The sequence below is a fragment of the Pongo pygmaeus genome, chromosome 7 (genome assembly GCF_028885625.2).
Source record: "Pongo pygmaeus isolate AG05252 chromosome 7, NHGRI_mPonPyg2-v2.0_pri, whole genome shotgun sequence".
Lineage (NCBI taxonomy): Eukaryota > Metazoa > Chordata > Mammalia > Primates > Hominidae > Pongo > Pongo pygmaeus.
The window spans coordinates 111,846,079-111,870,674 of NC_072380.2; the positions used below are offsets into that span (position 1 = coordinate 111,846,079).

The 24,596-nt window shown below is 34.1% G+C and overlaps 1 protein-coding gene across 23 annotated transcripts in view; it reads left to right on the forward strand.

Annotated features, from left to right (window-relative positions):
• VPS13B (vacuolar protein sorting 13 homolog B) overlaps positions 1-24,596 on the forward strand; it is a 915,151-nt gene that overhangs the window by 436,076 nt on the left and 454,479 nt on the right. For all 23 annotated transcript variants that reach the window (XM_063669399.1, XM_054497603.2, XM_054497598.2 and 20 more), the window contains 2 exons: positions 9,184-9,311; positions 20,052-20,286. In XM_063669399.1, coding sequence (XP_063525469.1) covers positions 9,184-9,311; positions 20,052-20,286 — 363 coding nt within the window. The remainder of the gene's footprint in view (positions 1-9,183; positions 9,312-20,051; positions 20,287-24,596) is intronic.

A 24,596-nucleotide genomic window follows, 5' to 3' on the forward strand; every position in this document is an offset into this window, starting at 1 on the left:
TTAAGTCAGAATTCTACCAGGCTCTAGAGGAAGGACCAAATCTTTTTGGGAAATCGGTTACCATTTCTCAGAGGAAATGACATTTAAGGTAGAACTAAAACAATGAGTTGATTTTGATAGAAAAGGAGTGCAGTTGTGTTTCAGATATAGTTATCTTCAGGTTCTTTACATAATCAATGATTAGTTAAGTTTTATATCTTTATTCCTTATATTTATAGTATTTTCATAAACTGTATTTGTATACATTACAACATTTAAATTGAGTAGTACTCTTGATACTACACATATTTTTAGCTTTAAGGTAGAAGTCGGAAACCTGACACTTAGATTAAATTCATTTTCCTTAATCATGTGTCTTGTGGCACAACTAAAACACAAGCTGACTCCAAACGTAGTACTTTTTCCATGGGACAGAAATGAAGGAATCATATTATACCAAGTTGAATGGTTCATCCCCAAGATATAATTGTTGATATGTTATTTTAACCACTGAAATTTGGGTCTCAAAATTATTTATTTATTGTAGAAAACTAAAAGTGTAATAGATATGTTTGAAATCAGATTGCCATGTTATGTTTAGGCTTTATGTAGCTCTAGTGGGAATGAGTAAATCTGATGTTTTCTGAACTATTTATTGTCCATGATCCATAGTAGAAATATTATACATTTATTGTATATTTGATAGAACTAGAAGTCATTGTATGGGGATTGAATAATAGAAAAGGCAGCATAACATAGTGGTTAAAAGGATGGAACCTGGAACCAGTGTGCTTAGATTTACATCCTTGTTTTGCCACTTACTAGCTGGGTGACTTGGGATAAGTTACTTAACCTCTTTGTCAGCAGTTTCCCTATCTGAAAATGGTGATAATAAGAGTCTGAAAATAGTATATTTCCTGTCAGGTTGTTACAAGGGTTAAACAGGTTATTATTATTATTTTTTTTTGAGACTCTGTCACCCAGGCTAGAGTGCAGTGCCATTAACTCAGCTTACTGCAATCTCCCAGGCTCAAGAGATCCTCCTGCCTCAGCCTCCTGAGCAACTGGGACTACAGGCATGCCCCACCATGCCCAGCTAAGTTTTGTAATATTTTTTGGTAGAGACAGGGTTTCGCCATGTTGTCCAGGGTGATCTTGAACCCCTGGGTTCAAGCAATCTGCCTGCCTCAGCCTCTCAAGCTGCTGGGATTACAAGTGTAAGCCACTGTGCCTGGACAAACAGGTTAATATTTGTAAAGCACTTGTAGCAGTGCCTGGCATGTAGTAGGTGCTATAGAGGTTTTGATTAAATAAGATAGTTAGGCGTGAAGCTTGACAGAGTTTTATATAGTAGACCTGTCTTGCCTTTAAAATACACCTAGCTGCAGAAAATATTGTCTTTTCTTTTTTACAAACTTGTCTATTAGCATTTAGAAATATAATGAATTGAAAACTGGTATATCCAAAATAGTGTACTTTTACTGATTATGTTTTTCATAGCTATTTGAATAGCACTTTTAAGCCACATGTAGATTTCAAAGTCTCTAAATTTTTTCATTAGATCATTATATCAGAGAACATAGTATTTACAAAAAACATGTAGCTCTTTTGGTTAGTGGCGACTGGAAATGTTGCTTGACGGTAATTTAATAGTGCCCATACTGCTTGGAAATATTAGCATTTATTAGATAGATTTATTTTCAAATGGTAATAATAGTACTCATATAGTACTAATATTTTTCATCGGTAGGTTTTTAAATTTTGACCATAAGGCTTTTGTGCAAACCTTTGCTATTCATGGTTTCAAGTAATTTTAAAATTTGGTCTGTATTTTAAGCTAATTATTTAGATTCCTACAGCTATACAGTAATATTAGGTAACCATTTTCTTCTAATAATTACTACTGTACAGAAGAAAAGCAAGAAGTCCAAATAAGTACAAAGTAAATTAATATACATGTTTTAAAAAATACAGTAAGTAATTCATTTTTATAAAACAATTCTGAAACATATATAGTAAAGAGCTAAATACTTACCACTCCCTTACCCATCATCATTTCAATTTTTCCCTTCTCAGAGGTACTCTCTCCCAGGCTTACTTTTTTACACTTCTATAACTTTTTCCATGTGTGGGAAGACAAATACATATTCAAATTTAGTACACTGTCTAAAAACATATGTGGATGATACCACACATATGTTTGAGTTTTTTCACTTCGTAAGATACCAAAAATATGCCTTTAGTCATACCTGTAACTGTACCTCATCTTTAAGTGGTTTAATTATACTCTTTATTGCAAATATTTCCAAATTAGCTGTTTCTTTTTTAATGGACAGATAAATTGTTTAGCATTTTCTTTCCTCTCTTCTTCTCTCCTTTCCTTTCTTTCTTTTTTGCTGTTACAGAAATTACCACTGATGCTGAATATCTTTTATAAATCGTGTGCATGCATCATCACAACTTTTACTATTTCCATAGCATATTCTTAGAAATGGGATTATTTTATAGAAAAAGTATGTGTGAAATTTTTTTTTTTTTTTGAAACAGTCTCACTCTGTTGCCCAGGCTGGAATGCAGTGGGGCAAACTTGGCTCACTGCAGCCTTGACCTCCTGGGCTGAAGCAATTCTCCTGCCTCAGCTACCTGAGTAGCTGGGATTACAGGTGTGTGTCACCACATCTAGCTAATTTTTTTTTTTTTTTTTGTATTTTTACTAGAGAGGTGGTTTTACCATGTTAGCCAGGCTGGTCTCGAACTCCTGACCTACAGTGATCCACCCACTTCAGCCTCCCAAAGTGCTGGGATTATAGATGTGAGCCACCCACCGTCGTCGGCATGTTTAAATTTGTAGCAGATATAAATTGCCTTCTGTTGCAGTTCCATTCTATAGAGCATACCTATTTTCCCCATATATAAAACATTCTCACAAGAGGCTTCAACAATGACAAATTTCGTAGATATACAACTTAACTCTTCAACATGTTTCCAGTGTAACAGATGAAAAGTATGTCTGGTTTGATTGCACTGTGGTCTGAGAGACAGTTTGTTATAATTTCTGTCCTTTTACATTTGCCGAGGAGTGCTTTACTTCCAACTATGTGGTCAATTTTGGAATAGGTGTGGTGTGGTGCTGAAAAGAAAGTATATGCTGTTGATTTGGGGTGGAGAGTTCTGTAGATGTCTATTAGGTCCGCTTGGTGCACAGCTGAGTTCAATTCCTGGATAGCTTTGTTAACTTTCTGTCTCATTGATCTGTCTAATGTTGACAGTGGGGTGTTAAAGTCTCCCATTATTATTGTGTGGGAGTCTAAGTCTCTTTGTAGGTCTCTAAGGACTTCCTTTATGAATCTGGGTGCTCCTTTATTGGGTGCATATATATTTAGGATAGTTAGCTCTTCTTGTTGAATAGATTTACCATTATGTAATGGCCTTCTTTGTCTCTTTTGATCTTTGTTGGTTTAAAGTCTGTTTTATCAGAGACTAGGATTTCAACCCTTGCCTTTTTTTGTTTTCCATTTGCTTGGTAGATCTTCCTCCATCCCTTTATTTTGAGCCTATGTGTGTCTCTGCACGTGAGATGGGTTTACTGAATACAGCACACTGATGGGTCTTGACTCTTTATCCAATTTGCCAGTCTGTCAAACTAGAACTCAGGATTAAGAAACTCACTCAAAACCACTCAACTACATGGAAACTGAACAACCTGCTCCTGAATAACTACTGCGTACATAACGAAATGAAGGCAGAAATAAAGATGTTCTTTGAAATCAATGAGAACAAAGACACAACATACCAGAATCTCTGGGACACTTTCAAAGCAGTGTGTAGAGGGAAATTTATAGCACTAAATGCCCACAAGAGAAAGCAGGAAAGATATCAAATTGACACCCTAACATCACAATTAAAAGAACTAGAGAAGCAAGAGCAAACACATTCAAAAGCTAGCAGAAGGCAAGAAATAACTAAGATCAGAGCAGAATTGAAGGAAATAGAGACACAAGAAACCCTTCCAAAAATCAATGAATCCAGGAGCTGGTTATTTGAAAAGATCAACAAAATAGATAGACCACTAGCAAGACTAATAAAGAAGAAAAGAGAGAAGAATCAAATAGACACAACAAAAAATGACAAAGGGGATATCACCACCGATCCCATAGAAATACAAACTACCATCAGAGAATACTATAAACACCTCTATGCAAATAAACTAGAAAATCTAGAAGAAATGGATAAATTCCTCGACACATACACCCTCCCAAGACTAAACCAGGAAGAAGTTGAATCTCTGAATAGACCAATAACAGGCTCTGAAATTGAGGCAATAATGAATAGCTTACCAACCAAAAAAAGTCCAGGACAAGACGGATTCACAGCCGAATTCTACCAGAGGTACAAGGAGGAACTGGTACCATTCCTTCTGAAACTATTCCAATCAATAGAAAAAGACGGAATCCTCCCTAACTCATTTTATGAGGCCAGCATCATCCGGATACCAAAGCCTGGCAGAGACACAACCAAAAAAGAGAATTTTAGACCAATATCCCTAATGAACATTGATGCAAAAATCCTCAATAAAATACTGACAAACCGAATCCAGCAGCACATCAAAAAGCTTATCCACCATGATCAAGTGGGCTTCATCCCTGGGATGCAAGGCTGGTTCAACATATGCAAATCAATAAACATAATCCAGCATATGAACAGAACCAAAGACAAAAACCAGCTGATTATCTCAATAAATGCAGAAAAGGCCTTTGACAAAATTCAACAACCCTTCATGCTAAAAACTCTCAATAAATTAGGTATTCATGGCATGTATCTCAAAATAATAAGAGCTATCTATGACAAACCCACAGCCAATATCATACTGAATGGGTAAAAGCTGGAAGCATTCCCTTTGAAAACACAAAGGGATGCACAAGACAGGGATGCCCTCTTTCACCACTACTATTCAGCATAGTGTTGGGCAATCAGGCAGTAGAAGGAAATAAAGGGTATTCAAGTAGGAAAAGAGGAAGTCAAATTGTCCCTGTTTGCAGATGACATGATTGTATATCTAGAAAACCCTATCGTCTCAGCCCAAAATCTCTTTAAGCTGATAGGCAACTTCAGCAAAGTCTGAGGATACAAAATCAGTGTGCAAAAATCACAAGCATTCTTATACACCAATAACAGACAGAGAAGTGAATCGTGAGTGAACTCCCATTCACAATTGCTTCGAAGAGAATAAAATACCTGGGAATCCAAATTACAAGGGACGTGAAGGACCTCTTCAAGGAGAGCAAAAAAACACTGCTCAATGAAATAAAAGGATACAAACAAATGGAAGAACATTCCATGCTCATGGGTAGGAAGAATCAAAATCGTGAAAATGGCCATACTGCCCAAGGTAATCTATAGATTCAATGCCATCCCCATCAAGCTACCAATGACTTTCTTCACAGAATTGGAAAAAACTACTTTAAAGTTCATATGGAACCAAAAAAGAGCCGGCATTGCCAAGTCAATCCTAAGCCAAAAGAACAAAGCTGGAGGCATCACACTACCTGACTTCAAACTACACTACAAGGCTATAGTAACCAAAACAGCATGGTACTGGTACCGAAACAGAGATATAGACCAATGGAACAGAACGGAGCCCTCAGAAATAATGCTTCATATCTACAACCATCTGATCTTTGACAAACCTGAGAAAAACAAGCAATGGGGAAAGGATTCCCTATTTAATAAATGATGCTGGGAAAACTGGCTAGCCGTATGTAGAAAACTGAAACTGGATCCCTTCCTTACACCTTATACAAAAATTAATTCAAGATGGATTAAAGACTTAAATGTTAGACCTAAAACCATAAAAACCCTAGAAGAAATCCTAGGCAGTACCATTCAGGACTTAGGCATGGGAAAAGACTTCATGTCTAAAACACCAAAAGCAATGGCAACAAAAGCCAAAATTGACAAATGGGATCTAATTAAACTAAAGAGCTTCTGCACAGCAAAGAAACTACCATCAGAGTGAACAGGCAACCTACAGAATGGGAGAAAACATTTGCAATCTACTCATCTGACAAAGGGCTAATATCCAGAATCTACAATGAACTCAAACAAATTTACAAGAAAAAAACAACCCCATCAAAAAGTGGGTGAAGGTTATGAACAGACACTTCTCAAAAGAAGACATTTATGCAGCAAAAGACACATGAAAACATGCTCGTCATCACTGGCCATCAGAGAAACGCAAATCAAAACCACGGTGAGATACCATCTCACACCAGTTAGAATGACAATCATTAAAAAGTCAGGAAACAACAGGTGCTGGAGAGGATGTGGAGAAATAGGAACACTTTTACACTGTTGGTGGGACTGTAAACTAGTTCAACCATTGTGGAAGTCAGTGCGGTGATTCCTCAGGGATCTAGAACTAGAAATACCATTTGACCCAGCCATCCCATTACTGGGTATATACCCAAAGGATTATAATCATGCTGCTATAAAGACACATGCACACGTATGTTTATTGCAGCACTATTCACAATAGGAAAGACTTGGAACCAACCCAAATGTGCAACAATGATAGACTGGATTAAGAAAATGTGACACATATACACCATGGAATACTATGCAGCCATAAAAAATGATGAGTTCATGTCCTTTGTAGGGACATGGATGAAGCTGGAAACCATCATTCTCAGCAAACTATCACAAGGACAAAAAACGAAACACCGCATCTTCTCGCTGATAGGTGGGAATTGAACAATGAGAACACATGGACACAGGAAGGGGAACATCACACACCGGGGCCTGTTGTGGGGTGGGGGGAGTGGGGAGGGATAGCATTAGGAGATATACCTAATGTTAAATGATGAGTTAATGAGTGCAGCACACCAACATGGCCCATGTATACATATGTAACAAACCTGGACATTGTGCACATGTACCCTAAAACTTAAAGTGTAATAAAAAAAAAAAAAAGAAAAGAAAAGTATGTCTGATCGTTGGATATCTGATGGAAAGGTTATCTGATATCTTAATTTTTATTTCTTTGTTAGCAATGTTGAGCATTTTAAAAATAAGTTTACTAGCCAAATAACTTTTTTTCTGTAAATTATCTATTCTTATCTTGTCTATTTTTTTGTAGTCGTTTGTCTATTTGCCACCTTATATCTTTACTTGGATGTCTAATAGAAATCTCAGTTTAAGACATCCCAAACTAAGTTTCCTTTCTTCTCAAATGTGCTTTTCCTACCGCTCCATTCTTCCAGTCTGTCAGCCCTAATACCTTGGAATCATCTTTGCTTTCTCTCGTACTATACATCTAATCTATCAGTAAGTCTTATTGGTTATATCTTTGAAATGGATACAGCGTTTTACCACTTCTTGCCACCTCCTTGCTTCTGCCATCTCTTACAACCTGTCTTCCTTTTTCAACACTGGATCCATGTAGTAAATTTTTTGCACAGTAGCCGGAGAAGTTCTTTCAAAACACATGTTCAACAATGCCATGACTATATTCGGAATCTGTTATTCTGTCCCAGTTCCCTCAAGTAAAAACCATCTCTTTACTATGACCTACATGAGCCCTGTATGACCTGGTCCCTATATATAGCTCTGACCTCATCTCCTACTTTTCTCACCCTTGATCACTCTGCTGAAGCCATCTTTGCCTCCATACTTTGCTTGAAAATCCCATGCATACCTTTAACTTCAGACATTCGTTGTTTTTGTTTCATCTGACTAGTATAATGCTCTGCCCACGGAGATCTGCATGGATCTGCTTTAATAAACTGATTTGCTTTAATAAACATTATTTACAATTTCTGATATTGACAATGTCATAATATATGACAGTATAACTATGAGAAAGAAAAAGTCCATTCTTCATGCCCTTAAGGTATTTTAAATATGGTATCAATGCTCATATATTAACCAAGTTGGGGGGGAGAGGCGAAGTATGAGTGGATATGGCAGCTAGTCATATATCACCACATTCTCATAGTAGTGATATGGTACTACTTATTTTGGAGAGCATCCTAGGTTCTTCAAACTTAATTTATTTAGATCTGATTTATTTATTTTATGCTACTTTAGAAGTACCTAAAATACTACATATAAATTATGTATTCGAATTAACATAAGCTGTATTATATAAATGTATCTGTCCAGTTTTAAATGAATCTGTTTAGTTATAATACATTATTATAAATTACTCAATTGTTTAAAATAATTCCTGAAATCTTTCATTATGAAAACATGGTTGAAATCCTCTAATTTCTTTACTTTGGAAGAACAAAATTTTAAATAATATAGAGAGTGGAATATTACATTTCATTTTATTAAGAAATCTTCCTTTTATGTAATCACATACCTCTTTTGGTTATCATCAAAATCCACCCCCCCCCAACTTTTTTTTTTCTTTTTTTTAGACAGTGTCTCGCTCTGATGCCCAGGCTGTAGTGCAGTGGTGCAATCTCAGCTCATTGCAGCAACCTCTGCCTCCTGGGTTCAAGTGATTTTCCTGCCTCAGGCTCCCAAGTAGCTGGGATTACAGGTGCCTGCCACCATGTCTGGCTAATTTTTGTAGTTTTAGTAGAGACGGGGTTTCACCATGTTAGCCAGGCTTGTCTCGAACTCCTGACCTCAAGTGATCTGCCTGACTCGACCTCCCAAAGTGTTAGGATTACAGGTGTGAGCCAACGTGCCTGGCCAAAATCACTTTTTAAAATTGAGAGATTTTATTGGTTATCAGGAACATTTACATATGGGAAGACTAATTTTCTATCAATTTTGGATGAATCAAGTGCTTTTTAGTTGAATTTCTCTTTTTTTTCCAAGAAAAAATTTTATTAATGTATTGCCTTTATACTGAAAATTGGACAAGTTGTTAAGTTACTGCTTAATGAATTCTTACAAAGTGAATACATGCATGTAATTAATAAATAGAACATTACTATCACTTCACAAGTCTACCTTCTAGTCACTAATCCCTGACAAGAGTGAATGCTCTCCTGACTTCTAACAAATTAGGCCTGCTTATTTTTGAATACTTGCAAAAATCAGTTCTGTAAGAGAAAATGATGTAAAATGACAATTCATAATCTCATATAAAAATTATAATTTTAAACGAAACAATCTTGAGAATACGTTTGATATGTTTTGTGAAATTGTAAGGCATGTTTCTATTAAATAATTAGCTATTCTTGTACTCAGAATCCCGCCCATTGTCAGTTCCTGTTAAAGCCATGTTGAATATATCTGAAAGCTGTAGAAGTCCTGAAGAAAGAATGAAGGAATTTATTGGAATTGTTTGGAATGCAGTGAAGCATCTCACACTACAGGTAAAATAAAAGTTATAAATATTATGGATATAATTTCTATAATCCTTTTTAATTCCCAGCATTGTTAATATTGGTAAGACTTTTCTCACATGTAACAATTATGTATGCCATCTCATTTTCTTAATTTAGTTGAAAATAATTGGTGTACTTCACTTTTCCTAAACATAATTATATGAAACTCATATGATCTTCCTTATAGTTATAAAAATATACACATTTTGACATATTTCTTGACTTAAAAAATTTTAATTCATTCTACTTTTTGTTTAAGCATTATTTTCACAATTTTAAGTGCTTAATGTTCATATAGATCCATTCTTATCTCAGAACTGAGATAAAGTCTGAGTTGGAATTAAATTAACATGAAAGGGTTATCTAATTATTTTTTCTACATAATTATAAGTTAAATATGAAAATTATAATAGCTATTTCCTTATTGTTATTTTCTTCTCATTGATTTTTACTTTAAAATGCACAATTTTATCTTATTGAATTACTTTCTTTCAAGATCGTGTTTAACCTGGCTAAAATATACTGTTAGATGCTTATTTGATAAGCTAACAGTTATAAAGTTTGGTTTTTGCATAGGATTTTTTCTCTGTGATACCAGAGGCATCCTTATAGAATTTTGTGTGTACCAGATAGTAATATCAAAGGCTTAAGTCAAAGCTTTTCACTTTGACTTAAGATATAAAAGTTGCAATAGAAACTTGTTCCCACTTTACTATGAGAACAAGGTTTTGTGATCTACAAAATTACAGCTATATTAAGCCCATAGAGAACTGAGGTCTTAAATTGACATTACCATAACAGCAGGGTGCTAAAATCCAAAAAAGTGACAAGCAACTCACTTTTTGAAACTCAACAATCTCAGAAAACTCCAAGAAGAATATATAAAAAGGAGAACATAGCTAAGTACCTAGTAGTCAAACTACTGAAAACTTACGGAGAACATTTTATTTTATTTTACTTTATTTAAAGTGGGAAGATCTTTATTTATCAATATTCTTGTTTACCTGAAGACTATACTGGAAGAAGCTGAACTTACAAGTAAGGCAGACCTAGATATGTATTTCTTAGCAATGTAATATTGGGGAGTTTTTTCTTGTTTCTGTGTCCACAAGTTGGAGATTATAATATCTTCTTCATGAAGAGGGTGGAAAATATAGAGTGATAAAGTATATGAAAGCAACTGACAAAATTTATTCGTTTATTGATTCATTTTGCAAAAGTTACCATACTGTATTCAGAGAACATACTGAAGAAAACTAATGCAGTCCTGTCCTCATGAAGATCATAGTTTGGCAAGGAGAGACATTCATTAAATGATTGTACTTAAAATAATTTGACTATAATGGTGATGATCCTGCTTCATGAACATACGTGTCAATTAAGCTCACCCTAGAAGAATCAGGAAACATTTGGGTACTCAATAACACTTGTGTTTTCTTTCTCTATTCCATCTTTCTCTCCTGTAGCTGTAGCTTTTTTCTAAAGCAGCTGAAGGCTGCACTGCCCTTCAGCAGGCAGACAAGAAGAGATGGAGATAAGACCCCTGGGATTATCTTCACCCACCATGGGAAATGATTCTGTGGCATTCCTTGTCTGTCAGTGTGTCCTCGGTAGAATTAAGCTTCAGGTGTCCAGGGCTTACCAGCACACCCATTTTGGTTACTGTCCTGTTGAGAAAATTTTAGAAGTGGGTAGACAGTAAAGGCCTGTTATATACAGATTAAAAACATTAAGAATGACTCCTTACATCTTATTAGAAACAATGGAGGCCAGAAGACAATAGAATAACACTTTTACGTGCTGAGGAAAATCAGCACATAACATAGAATTAACATAGAATTCTCTAGTCAGCAAAGTATTCATCAAAAATGTTGGCCAATAAATACATAAAGACAGAACTTTTCTCTAATAGAAATTTACTGCAAGATATTCTGATAGAAGTTATTTAGGCTGAAAGGAAATTATAACAGATAGAATCTTGGTTTTTCAGAAAGTAATGAAATATATCAGAAAGTATAAATAGTTGGAAAACAACTGAATATTGAAAAAAATAGTATTCAAGGAGAAAGCTTTAGTGTGTTTTAGTCTTTTGGCTGTTAGCTTCTTTCTTCTTTATTTTCCAGTTAACTTTTTGTTTGTTTGTTTGTTTTTTTGTTTTTGGACAGAATCTTACTCTGTCACCCAGGCTGGAGTGCAGTGATGCGATCTCAACTCGTTGCAACCTTCGCCTCCCAGGTTCAAGCAATTCTTCTGCCTCAGCCTCCCCAGTAGCTAGAATTACAGGTGCCCACCACCACGCCCAGCTAATTATTTTGTATTTTTAGTAGAGATAGGGTTTCACCATGTTGGCCAGGCTGGTCTAGAATTTCTGACCTCCGGTGATCTGCCTGTCTTGGCCTCCCAAAATGCTAGGATTACAGGTGTGAGCCACTGCACTCAGCCCTAGTTAAATTTAACATTAAAAAATATGTGGCACTTAACAAAGTAAAGGAGTTTTGATTAAGATCAAAATTCAGCAGTTAAATGAAATTTCAGTAATTTATTCAGAAAATACTTATGAAGTCCCTAGTCTGTCCTACACTCCAGCCAGCCCTTAGTCCTACAGATGTGAGGAAATTGTCTCTGTGAGCAACTAGAGTGAGTTTGGAAGTGTATTCTTTCCCAGGTGAGCCTGTGGATGAAAACACAGATGGTCAACACTTTTATTGCAGCTTTTGGAGACCATAATTCAAGTATTTAACTAAGCCATACCCAGATTATTGACCCACAGAAACTGCAACAAATGTCTGTTGTTTTAGGCTGTTACATTTGTGGTGATTTCTTATATAGCATAGAAAATTAATATAGACAGATACAGACACATTATGCATAGCTATAGTGTAGTCTGATTAATCACTATAAGAAATACATACCTGCTGTAAAAACTTTTTAGAAATTCATCCAAAAATATCTCCAGTTCATAAAAATACTAGTTAATATAAGAGCCAGTAATCTTGATTTTAGCATTCCTTTACAGCATTTCTTTTCTGAGCATGCCTCTTATAAGAAAATTAAGAGAAGAATGGGGGGAAGAAAGTATGGCTTGTCGTTCTTGTGTAATTAACTCTTGGTTTGCAGAGTTATGACTGTTTTAGGGACATCAGCTATATTTCACCAGTCTCAGCCATCATGAGTCCTTGTAATGAATATCCTAATAACTCCTTGCATTGACTTACCTGTCCTTCTCCCTTAGAGATACCCTTTGTACAGTGGTAACATCCAGCGCTTAATTTTTGTTATATGTTGGGCTATATGCTGAGAAAACAAAAGAGACATAATAATTGTCTTGGTCTAGCTGGGAAAGGCTAAGTGCCATGGTATGGAGTATCCTGTAGGGAGTCCCTTAGAAAACTTAATGATGAAAGAAGAGAAATGGGAATGTCAAGAGGAATGTTACTTATTGAAAGGATGCCTAGGGCATGTACTTCCTGGTTTGTGATGAATTTAGATATTATCATAGGTAAGTATTTATTGCTTTGTAGAAGGTCTAGTTGACACCATTGTGTGGTTTAGAATATGATAGCTACCAATAATATTTAGTTGTTTAAAGTTTACTATAGATCTAAATGTTATTTCATGATAATAGAAGTAGTTATATTAAAAATAACATCATTCCCTCTTATCTATTTTATTAATGATTGACTAATGTGGTATAATTATCCTTTTACTGATATCATTTTGAGTAGTTTTGTAATAGGGAACATGAAAGATAGTATTGGATTACATGATGATTTGACAGCTCTGGGAAAATATTCCAATTTAAGATTCCAAATAATATCAGAAATCTTTACACTATCTATAAACAAGTAGGTACATCAATATTCCACAATGTAGGATATACTGGAGAATGTCCTTCTCTGGCCAGGATTAAATAACAGGAACCAAATTTATTTCACTGCCTGAAATAACTAAAAACTATTGAAATATATAACACAAAGGTTTCAAACCACTAGGCAGTAAGCCAAGTGGACAGTGATTCCTCAGAGACTTAAGATAAAATCAGCAGTACTTAGTAATTAATTGATTTGGGGAATCAGGGAACAGAGTCTAAGAGATCTTCTAGATTCTTGTTTTGGTGTTTGAGTGGTAGTGATGCTATTAAATGAAGTAGCTTTTCCAGGTTAGGGGCAAATAGGGATTTTGAATTTACACATGTATTTGAAATGTATGTAAGATATCCAGGTGTGTATTAGATATTTATATCTGGAGTTTAAAAAACAGATTAAGAGAAGAGATATAATTTTAGGAGTTATCTGCAGATGGTTTTCAAACCAGGAAAATGGGTCATTCAAGAAAGTATGTACAGTTGAAAGAGCAATGGGCCAAGGGAATACCATTTTAAAAGTTGTTAGTAGAAGAGAGAATGTCCTTGAAGGAAATTATGTTAGTGATCAGAAATGGAGGAGGAGAAACCAGAGAGTTCATGAAAGCAAAAAATGCTTAGAATTTTGAGGAGCTACTGGTCAGCAATTTCAAGTTCTAGATGTTAACTATGTGCTTTACTTGCTTATTTGTAGTATAAAATGGATACATTAAATAATATTTAAGGTTACTTCCAACTCTAACATTATTGTATGATTCTTTTGCTTATTTTATAATGTTGCAGTACCTTTTAGCTTCATCACCAACAAGCTTAATCTTATATATCACTTTGAATTAATTTTAAGTTATGATAGTGATTTTCCTCATTTTTCCTTTTTTATCTCTAATTATGGTAAAATACATATAACATAAAATTTACCTTCCTTACTATTTGGAATAAACTATATGGTTTATTTTGTGGTTCCTCAATTTGAGTAAGCTTATTGAGTATCAGTTAACATAATCATTGCAGTACCAAATAATACATCTTTATATAGGTTATCTTATATATGACCTAGGTACTTGACTTGCCTCACCCTAGTCCCGGCCCTGTGTTAAACATACTATATATTTAAACATTTCCAGATGTTAATGTATTATGAACACTTTAAAAGATAAAATTAGATTCTCATTAAATGATTACAATTCAGACTCTGAAAATCTGAGTTTTATTTATTTTATTTTATTTTATTTTTTGAGACGGAGTCTTACTTTGTCGCCCAGGCTGGAATGCAGTGGTGCAATCTCAGCTCACTGCAAGCTCCACCTCCCAGGTTCACGCCATTCTCCTGCCTCAGCCTCCCGAGTAGCTGGGATTACAGGCGCCTGCCACCAGGCCCAGCTAATTTTTTTGTATTTTTAGTATAGACGGGGTTTCACTGTGTTAGCCAGGGTGGTCTCCATCTCCTGACCTCGTGATCCATCCGCCTCGGCCTCCCAAAGTGCTGGGATTACAGGCGTGAGCTTTTATTTTTAAAAGAGTTGTCCATTTTTTAAGATGTTTTATGAGCCAAAATATAAAACAGAAAACCCTGCAAGTTGTCATCAGATAAAACAGGACATCATAACTTAAAGGTTTCGAAGGATTATTCTTTTAGTGGAAGTTTGAGCAAGTAATTATGTTTGGAACCAGAGTTTCTGCAAAGTTGATGTTGGAGCCAAAGTTGGTATTTGCTAAACCCATATTATTTTTTACTTAGAATAGAAACATGTATATTACATAAAATCATTAACAATATTTGCTGTAACCTATTTGTTTTTCAGTGTGGAAGAAGGAGTTTCCATACTTAATTATAATGGATTATTTTGTAATACTCCATATAGTCTTGGACAGTCTTTTTTTTAAAAAAAAATATATATAAGAACTTTGGGGCCAGGCACGGTGGCTCACATCTGTAATCCCAGCTCTTTGGAAGTCCTCGGCAGGCAGATGACTTGAGGTTAGGAGTTCAAGACCAGCATGGCTAACATGGTGAAATCCTTTGTCTACTAAAAAATACAAAAATTAGCTGGGCTTGGTGGTGCCCACCTGTAGTCCCACCTAGTCTGGAGGCTGAAGCAGGAGAATCGCTTGAACCTAGGTGGTAGAGGTTGCGGGGAGCCGAGATTGCGCCACTGCACTCCAGCCTGGGCGACAGAGCAAAACTCTGTCTCAAAAATAAAAATTAAAAAAATAAAAATATATGAACTTTGGGGGCCTTTTAACAATAGATTAGCATAAGTTCACGTGTTCTTTCCAAGTTTTCTATACCTGCTCATTAACAAAGATTCTATTAAAGCTATGTTTTTATTCCAGAAGCACATAATTAGCAATAGTATGTAGCTGATAAAATAGAAATGTGCTGGCTAGAATTTACTCCTTTCTAGGAAAACATTTCTCTGCTTATTGCCAGGCTTAGCTTTTTTTTTTGGTCATTTACATCGAAGTTCATCTTGCTGTCCTATGACATTTACTAGCATTTTCTTTTCTTCCTTTTTTTTTTTTTTTTTTGTACTCTCTGAGTTCTTCTGAGTGGACTGAAGTCTTCTGAGTTTAATGGCATTTTTAATTTCAATACCAAGCATTCTGGTCTCTTTCTTTTGGTAATAATGCTGTTATTACTTCTCACATTCTGTGTTATTTTGATGAGAGTGTCAGTCAAGGTGTCTCAAGCAGCATAAGCCAATTAAGCTGGGCCAGTTGAATTCTCTCTTCTGGGAAGTTACATCTAGAGCATGACTAGTGATGAAAAAAATCATACTGCTTGATGTCCTGATGTCCAGTAAACTCCTTGGCCTTTATTTTCAGGATTAAATGGGAGTAGACATTTTAGGCCAGAGAGATCAACTATCAATCATGTTAATTATCAAAGTAAGATTTTGTATTTAATCCTTACAAATTTTGCACACAGGCCCACATTCTTACTTATAGGCATTGAACAAGTGACAGCCATTGCATGGCAGTTAGGAGGAAGTCTGGAATTCAAATGTAGGAATTTTTAATGTCTTCCCTTGACAAGATTTTTATAGAAAAAGTGTGAAGATTTATAACACTTACTCTGGAAAGGATGACAACCAAGACAACCAACTGTAGGCTTTTAATCTATGGGCCCAAATCGGGGATATTTAAATTTCTACTACATGTGATGATATCCAAAATATTTTCATAATGCACTGAAAATTTATCAAACAGGAAAACTGTGATTTGGGTGATAGTTTATGTATTTGTTGTAGTGCAAATGGAATACTACTTATTTTAATGGCCCCTGTATACAGAGATAGTGAAACCGTAAGCAACAGCATTTGAAAATAAATGTACTGTGAACAGGTTTTATAAATCTATGAGGCTAATAATATATGGGATCTCGCCTATAGGAGAGACTTGGTGTTGTTTGTTGACTTTCTTTAGCAAGCATTTAGGTAACACTTACTGTGTTAAATATATATATCAATGCTATGATTTTCCCCATTAACAGATGAGGAAACTGAAGTCATGGAGAGATGAAATAGCTTGTCAAATAACCCACAGCTGTGTTGAATTCATCTCGTTAACAAATCAGTTTTATTAATCACCTTAGAGGTTGCCTCTGGAATTAAATGATGAACAACATGCATGAAACAATTATTTTCATTACCATATCTGATGAAAATAATTGTTTAATTGTTTCCACTTGTTTAACAATTATTTATTGAGTACATAGTACATGCACCACTGCACAATGTACAGAAACTATATAGTGTACAAAATAGGCAAATGTTTGACTTCATAAAGTTTATGTTCTAGTGAGAATTCTGTAAGGATGTTAATACTTGAAAGTGATCTTGTTTTAAGCTTTTTTAGGGCTGGCACTATGTCTTTTGTCTCTGTATTCCTGACTTCCAGGTCAGTTCATGATAGATATTAGAGAGTGCATGAATAAAGGAGAGAAAAAGTAATGAAATGCAACATACAATGTTCCTTTATTTTTGTTTTTTATTTGAAACTGTTTCCTGAAGAGTAACATACACTTATATAGAGAACATTTGGTACTGTAGAAATTATGCAAAATATAATTATCATTACGTTTTCAAGTTGTAAATAAAAATAAATATATTATTTGGGAATAGGAAATAGTGATGTTATTGAAAAGGGAAGAAAATGTGGCACAACATTTCAAAGCTTTTATCTATAAAGTGCTTTATATGATGGGCAGTGGCTAATTAAGATTTTCAGATTAATGGGTAAATAAAACTTATCTTAGTCTCTTCTTTTTAGCTGAATTGGGATCACAATTATAGAGCACTAAAAGAGAAAAATCTAAGTTTCTCAAACCTCACGTATAGGGGCAAGGACTTACAAAGGCATGTATCTTTCAAATAGCACATAAACTAGAAACTTCAGGGAAAAAATGCATTGCAATCATTTCATTTATTAAAATAAGAATAACAAATAATTTTTACTTTATTGGTTTATCTTCAGTATATGATACTTAGATATGTAGCCCTTGACCTAGTAGGAATCAAAATAGAGGTGGTTCCACTTCAAGAATTTGTAATAATCCCTTCACTTTAACACATGAATATGTTCAGTATTGGCAAAAGAACACGTTGCTACCAAAACTGAAACAAGATCCTTGAAACAGAAAGGATGTTGCCATGGAAAAATGAAGTAACACTCAGTGCAGCTGTGATTCATTCATGAATAGGATATTTTTTTAAAAGATCATTTGTGTTTGGTGTGGCTCAGAGGGTCCCAACCAGATGGTTTCCATGAACATGATCTGACCCCCAGCTTGAGGACTTCTTACTGGCAGATTACTTCATTTTCTTTCCCTTGGATTGTCAGATCCTTACATTAATTCAGAATTTACTGCTGCAGATTTATATTCAGTAATATAAATCACTCAACATTTTACATTAAAACCACAATTTTATACATACAGTTTAACAGTTATTTTAAAAGTGTAAAAAGATTTATGTGATAGCTTTAGTATATATAATAGATAAAACATAATAATTTTGAGTAATTTTAATTATATGATTCTTATAATTAAAGGAATTCTCACAACATATATTTTAGAAAGTTTATTTTAGAGTTGTTATGTATCTGATGCTACTATACTGTTGATTCTGTTTACATTGCTCACATTGTTTACACTTGATGAAATAATTGATTTTTAAATTAGTGAAATTTAATGTTTTATGATTTTGGAAATTTTGGCATGATTTGAATTTTTTCCTAAGGATATGTATGCATGTGGTTGTGTATGGTAGCATACTAAACTAATTACCTCACATTATTGAAAGCATTTTTCAACGTAGTATCAATACCTACATGAAGTGTTAAATACTGACACTTCATATTTTGACCTTTTAACTTGAATTAATAATGGCTACGCTCTTAATGTGCCATTTTAAATTGTGCAACTGAAAATTACTAATGAATTATGTTAAATATTTTAAAGCATAATTGTAAGTTACCTGAGACAATATAGACTTCTATTTCAGAATAAACTACATCATGATCTCAAATCAATAAACTACTTAACACACATGTACTTTATCTAATCTGCAGTATAAGATTTTAGAACTAAAATGAGCTCATGCTTCATAAACCAATGCATTTATTTTTGCAAAATTTTATCTGTATTTTTCATCACTGAATTCATCAGTTTGGCCATGCCCAAAATGTGAAGCAAAGACAAACAGGTTTGTTTATTTATAGGTTGACAAATTATTTTTCGTATCAAGGAATTCCAAACCTGTTACATATAATCATGCTCTCACCAGAATAGTATATTAGGCGCAAGAGAAGAGATGTTGCTATTATCTTTTAAAAATGTAGTCTTTTTGCTAACATAGTTTCTTTGAATATCCAAGAATTTATGAATTAAAAAAATTATTTTGTATCACACCTCCAGATAACATCTTTTTATGTGAAATATTTTGTAGGGAATCAACCAATCATAGTTTGTATTTTCTCAATAACTTAAGTATTGTAGGCTGTTGGAGCAATTTGATAATGAGATACACAGTATTACTTTATAAGTACCACTAAGACAAATAGACTTTACATTGTTTCTGAATTAAGAAGTCATGATGAATTCAGTTTTGGGGTTGGGCTTACTTTGTCTCCTTATCTTAATCTCTGAGGTCCTGGCAACTTAATGTGACTCTACTGGGGATAGGAGAACATTAAGATAATACATGAAATTACAATTCAGGTAATTTGAAGGATGAAAAAAGCAAGAAATAATGCTCTGATTTTTAAGTCTTCTGCTTTTTCCTATTACCATGTATTTATGTATAATAAATCTGATACATGTATGTATACTTGAATCATTGTATATAAAAAGTGAAAGTATGTGATATAAACATGTTCTTTAATGGTTGTCTAGTGTTATAAATCGAATGTTTTAAACAATGTTTTCTTATATTCTAGTCTGTAAAGTAAAAATGGAAGGACTAAATTCACATAAAAATAGCCCTTTTTAAAAAAAGTAACAGCAATAAAATGCTAGGCAGTTCTAGGCCTTATCTGGTGTCAACAAAATTTTCTAATAAACTTCAAAAGAAAGAGTGTTTTCTGATCTTCTTTTGCCAGCACACTTTCTAACTCAATCTTGTGTCTGGGAGAAGACTGTGGAAGGGCAGATCATCTCTTGTCACTGGGCATTTTGTGTCAAGTTTATAACAAGAGTAAACAATACCTTTTCAAGTTTTTTTTAATATTCATTAGTGAAAATAAGTCACAAAGACATAAATATGGAACATTTACTTTTTTTGGTTGTTTATTCTGGTGAAGATATTAGGTGTTTGAAGGCATATTTAGTCTAATCCAAATATTTTAATTCTGCTTTTCTTTTCTAGCTTGAAGTACAATCTTGTTGTGTGTTTATTCCAAATGATAGCCTGCCTTCCCCAAGTACAATTGTATCTGGTGACATTCCTGGAACAGTAAGAAGTTGGTACCATGGACAAACCAGCATGCCGGGAACACTTGTCCTCTGTTTGCCTCAAATAAAGATTATTAGTGCTGGGCACAAGTATATGGAACCTCTGCAGGAGATTCCATTTGTTGTCCCACGACCCATCCTTGAAGAAGGTATATGTTAACATTTTTTTCCTATGGTTAATGTTTTATATGGACATTTTTAGATTTGTTGTTTTTAAATGTGTCAGTGTATAACCAAATCAGTTTTCTCATTGAAAGATTTTTCCTGATGAAAGTAAGTTAACTAGGTGATGCCATTTATTGCCTTCCATACCTTTTAATCTTAGTCATATATTCACATATATGTTATCTATAAAAGATCATATGCATATAATATAATCATTAAAATATAAATGTAGGAAAAATTAACTTGGGAAGAAAATTGGTTTTGGATATTATCATTAGGCTGAACTAAGAATGATAAGTAGATTGATCTTAATTTAAGCTACTTGATTTATGAATGAATGTATTTTGAATATATAAATAATTGCGTGAATATATTATTTAGCAAGCATAATGTATTTTTAGATTTCTCATTTGTTTATACAAAGTAATTATATGATAATTAGAGTCATGATCCTTTCTCCAATATATATATACTTAATTTCTCATATTGCTGTGTTTTCAGTTATGAATTCGTAACCTTTTGAACTTTGGCATATTCATTTCAAACAAAATGTGAACCTGGAAAGATTTTGAGTCATAAAGTAATCTGAATATATATTATAATAACAAGGCTCAAATTTTTGACAGTGCTAAACAGGTCAACACCTTGTTCATATTATTAGGGTGTAAGTGTATGAATCCTGATATCATTGAAATTTCTACATACTGTCACTGAAAAGCAGACATAGCCTGTGTAATTTTTGATCTCTACTTTGATGTTGGTTTCTCTCTCCTTTTCTCTATACTGAAATTTCTATTGAAATCTACTTTTCTTATATTCATTAAAAGAAAGCATGATTTCACTGAGAGACATTTTTGGTCCTTAATAACATGAATACTATTATCATACAATCATAGAATTTTAAGGTTAAAGGGAACGTTTTTAGAGTATATGGTCTTTTGTGACTGGTTTCTTTCATTTAATATTTTTAAGATTGATTCATGTTGTAGCAGTCTTTGCTGTTTTTATGGCTGAATAGTATTCCATCTTATGGATATATCAAAATTTTTTTGATTCATTCATCAGTTGATGGACAGTTGAGGTTGTTTTCACTTTTTGGCTTTTATGAGAAATCCTGGTATAAACATTATTTTACAGATTTTTGTGTGGAAGTGTTTTAATTTCTTTTGGCTATATGCCCAGGAGTAAAATTGTTGTGTCGTATAGTAACTATGTTTGAGCTTTTCAGGAATTGCCAGACTGTCATCCAAACTGTCTGCACCATTTTACAATACCACATTATGTACGAAGGTTCTAATTTTTTCACATCTTTGTCACTATTTGTTATTATCTGCTTTGTTTCTTTTTCTTTTCTTTTTTTTTTTATTTTGTTCTAGCCATCCTAGACAATAACCTCTTAAACTGCAGAGAGCAATTAATTTTAAGTGGTTTGGTTTTCTTTTTCTTTTTTTTTTTTTTTTTGAGATGGAGTCTTGCTCTGTCGCCTGGGCTGGAGTACAGTAGCACAATCCTGGCTCACTGCAGCCTCCGCCTCCTGGGTTCAAACAATTCTCCTGCCTCAGCCTCCCAAGCAGCTGGGACTGCAGGCACTTGCCACCACACCTAGCTAATTTTTGTATTTTTAGTAGAGTCAGGGTTTCACCATATTGGCCAGACTGGTCTCGAACTCCTGACCTCGTGATCCACCCGCCTTGGCCTCCCAAAGTGTTGGGATTACAGGCGTGAGCCACTGCGCCTGGCCAAATTAAAGTGTTTTTAAGAACTGTGTTGGTCAGGCAGAGAGTAAATAGATTGATTTACTACATCATTTAATATACTAAATACACATCTTAATATTTATAAAACTGAAGCTTACATTATGAAAATGGTGTTTATTTTTACTATAAAAATAGTAAAAGTGGTGTGAAGTGGAATCTCATTGTGGTTTTGGTTTGCATTTCCCTAATGACTAATAATGTTGAACTTATTTTCGTGTGCTTGTTGGCCATTTGTATATCTTCTTTAATATTTATTTAATATCTTCTTTAAATAAATATTTAAAATTTATTTCTTTTTATTTATTTATTTTTTTGGATCAGGTTTTGTTCTTGCTGAGGCTGAAGTGCAGTGGTGCAATCACGGCTCACTGCCGCCTTTACCTCCGGAGCTCAATTGATCCTCCCACCTCCTGAGTAGCTGAGACTACAGGCACACACCACCATGCCTGTCTAATTTTTTAATTTTTGTAGAGGTGGGGTTTCATCATGTTTCACAGGTTGGTATCGAACTCCTGGGCTCAAGTGACCTGCCTGCCTCAGCTTCCAAAAGCATTGGGATATAAGTATGAGTCACCCTGCCCATCCTAATATTTTCTTCTATTCAAATCTTTTGCCTACTTTTTAGTTGTATTTTTAGTAGAGTCAGGGTTTCACCATATTGGCCAGGCTGATCTCAAACTCCTGACTGCGTGACTTCTTACAGTTGAGTTGTAAGAGTTCTTTATTATATTCTAGATACTAGACCCTTGTAAGATACATGATTTGCAAGTATTTTCTCCTATTCTATACATTGTCTTTTCACTTCCTCGATGGCTTTCTTCGTCATATAAACATTTGTAATATAAAATTTTTATAATTGAATATTTATATTATAAATTTATATAATATCAATTGATAGTATAAATTTATATAATATCAATTGATATTATAAATTTTGTAGTATAAACATTTGGCAAGACTTCATCTCTACAAAAAATTTAAAAATTACCCAGATGTGGTGGCTTGAGCCTATAGTCCTAGCTACATGGGAGGTTGAGGTGGGAGGATTGCTGGAGTCCAGGAGTTCCAGGATGCAGCAAGCTATGATCGCACCACTGCACTCCAGCCTAGGCAACAGAGCAAGACCCTGTCTTTGTAAATTACTTAACTAAATATATAATACATGACATATAATATGTAATATATACTATTTTTATTATATTTATAGATTGTATAAATATATGTAAATGTAAACATAATGTAAAAAGTTTTCCTGTGCTGTGTTGGAAATTATTTTCTCACTATTCTTTTTTTTAAATATTAGAAATTAACACCATTTCCACAAAGTATGATTTAGTTTTAGAAATATTAAGATGTATACTTAATTTATTAAATGATGTGGTAAATCAGTCTATTTACTCTCCATCTGAACAACACAGTTCTGAAAACACTTTAATCCTTCTCTCCAGATTGAGGTTATTGTCATAAATTTTCTTTTATTTTTAAAACTTGATATCATTATTTTGTAATATAATTGCTTAGATTTGGCATATATAGAACTAAGGCAGAGGTTGGAAAACTTTCTCATCAAAGTGCCAGATAGTAAATATTTTGTTTCATTAGCTATATGGTTTCTGTTTTAACTACCCAACCATGCTTTATAGTGCAGAGGCAGCCATAGACAATATGTCAATACATTGGTATGACTATGTTCCAATGAAACTTTATTTACAGAATCTGGTGGTTGGCTGCATTTGGTCATGAGCCACATTTGCCTACCTATATGCTAGTGCTTTAGTAGTCATTCCTTTTCACAGTTTAGCCCTTCCTTCTTTCTCAGCTCATTTACTTCTGCCTAAAGTACATCCTTTAGAAGCTGTTTTTGTGATGGCCTGATGTTAGCAAACTCTCAATTTTGTTTCTTTGCCTTTTTTTTGAAAGATATTTTCTGGGTATATAAATCCTTGTTTATAGTTATTTTCTCCCAGCTCATTAAAGATACTGTTGTGCTGACTCTTGCTTTTCATTGGCCTTTTAGGAGATACAATGTCATTTCATGTTTCCTTGGAAGTCGTTTGTCCTTTTCCTCTGGGTTCTTTAAGGATCTTCTCAGTCTTTGTGTTTTAAAGTTTTAACATTGGAGTCTTATGAGTTCTGCAAGTTTTCTGGCATAATCTATTCAGATATTGCCTCTACTTTTTTCTTTCCATACATATGTTGGACTTTTTTGATTTTTTACTGTATTTTCCATGTTGCTTCTTTGCTCTTTGTTATTTTTTCTCTTTGATTTGCTGACCTGCATTCCAGTTAATTTCTTTAATCTAGTTCGTTAATTTTCTTTTCAATTGTGTCTAATATTTTGTTAAAGTTGTTCTTTGAATTTTTCAATGTCAACTGTATGAAAGTCTAACATACAGAAAATGGTACAACACTAAGTATACAACTGGATACATTTTTTGTCAGATAAATCCATACATGTTACTAGCACCTGAATAGAGATCAAGAATATTCCCAGTACTCAGAAGATATTCTCTTGGAGACAAACTGTGTTTAACATC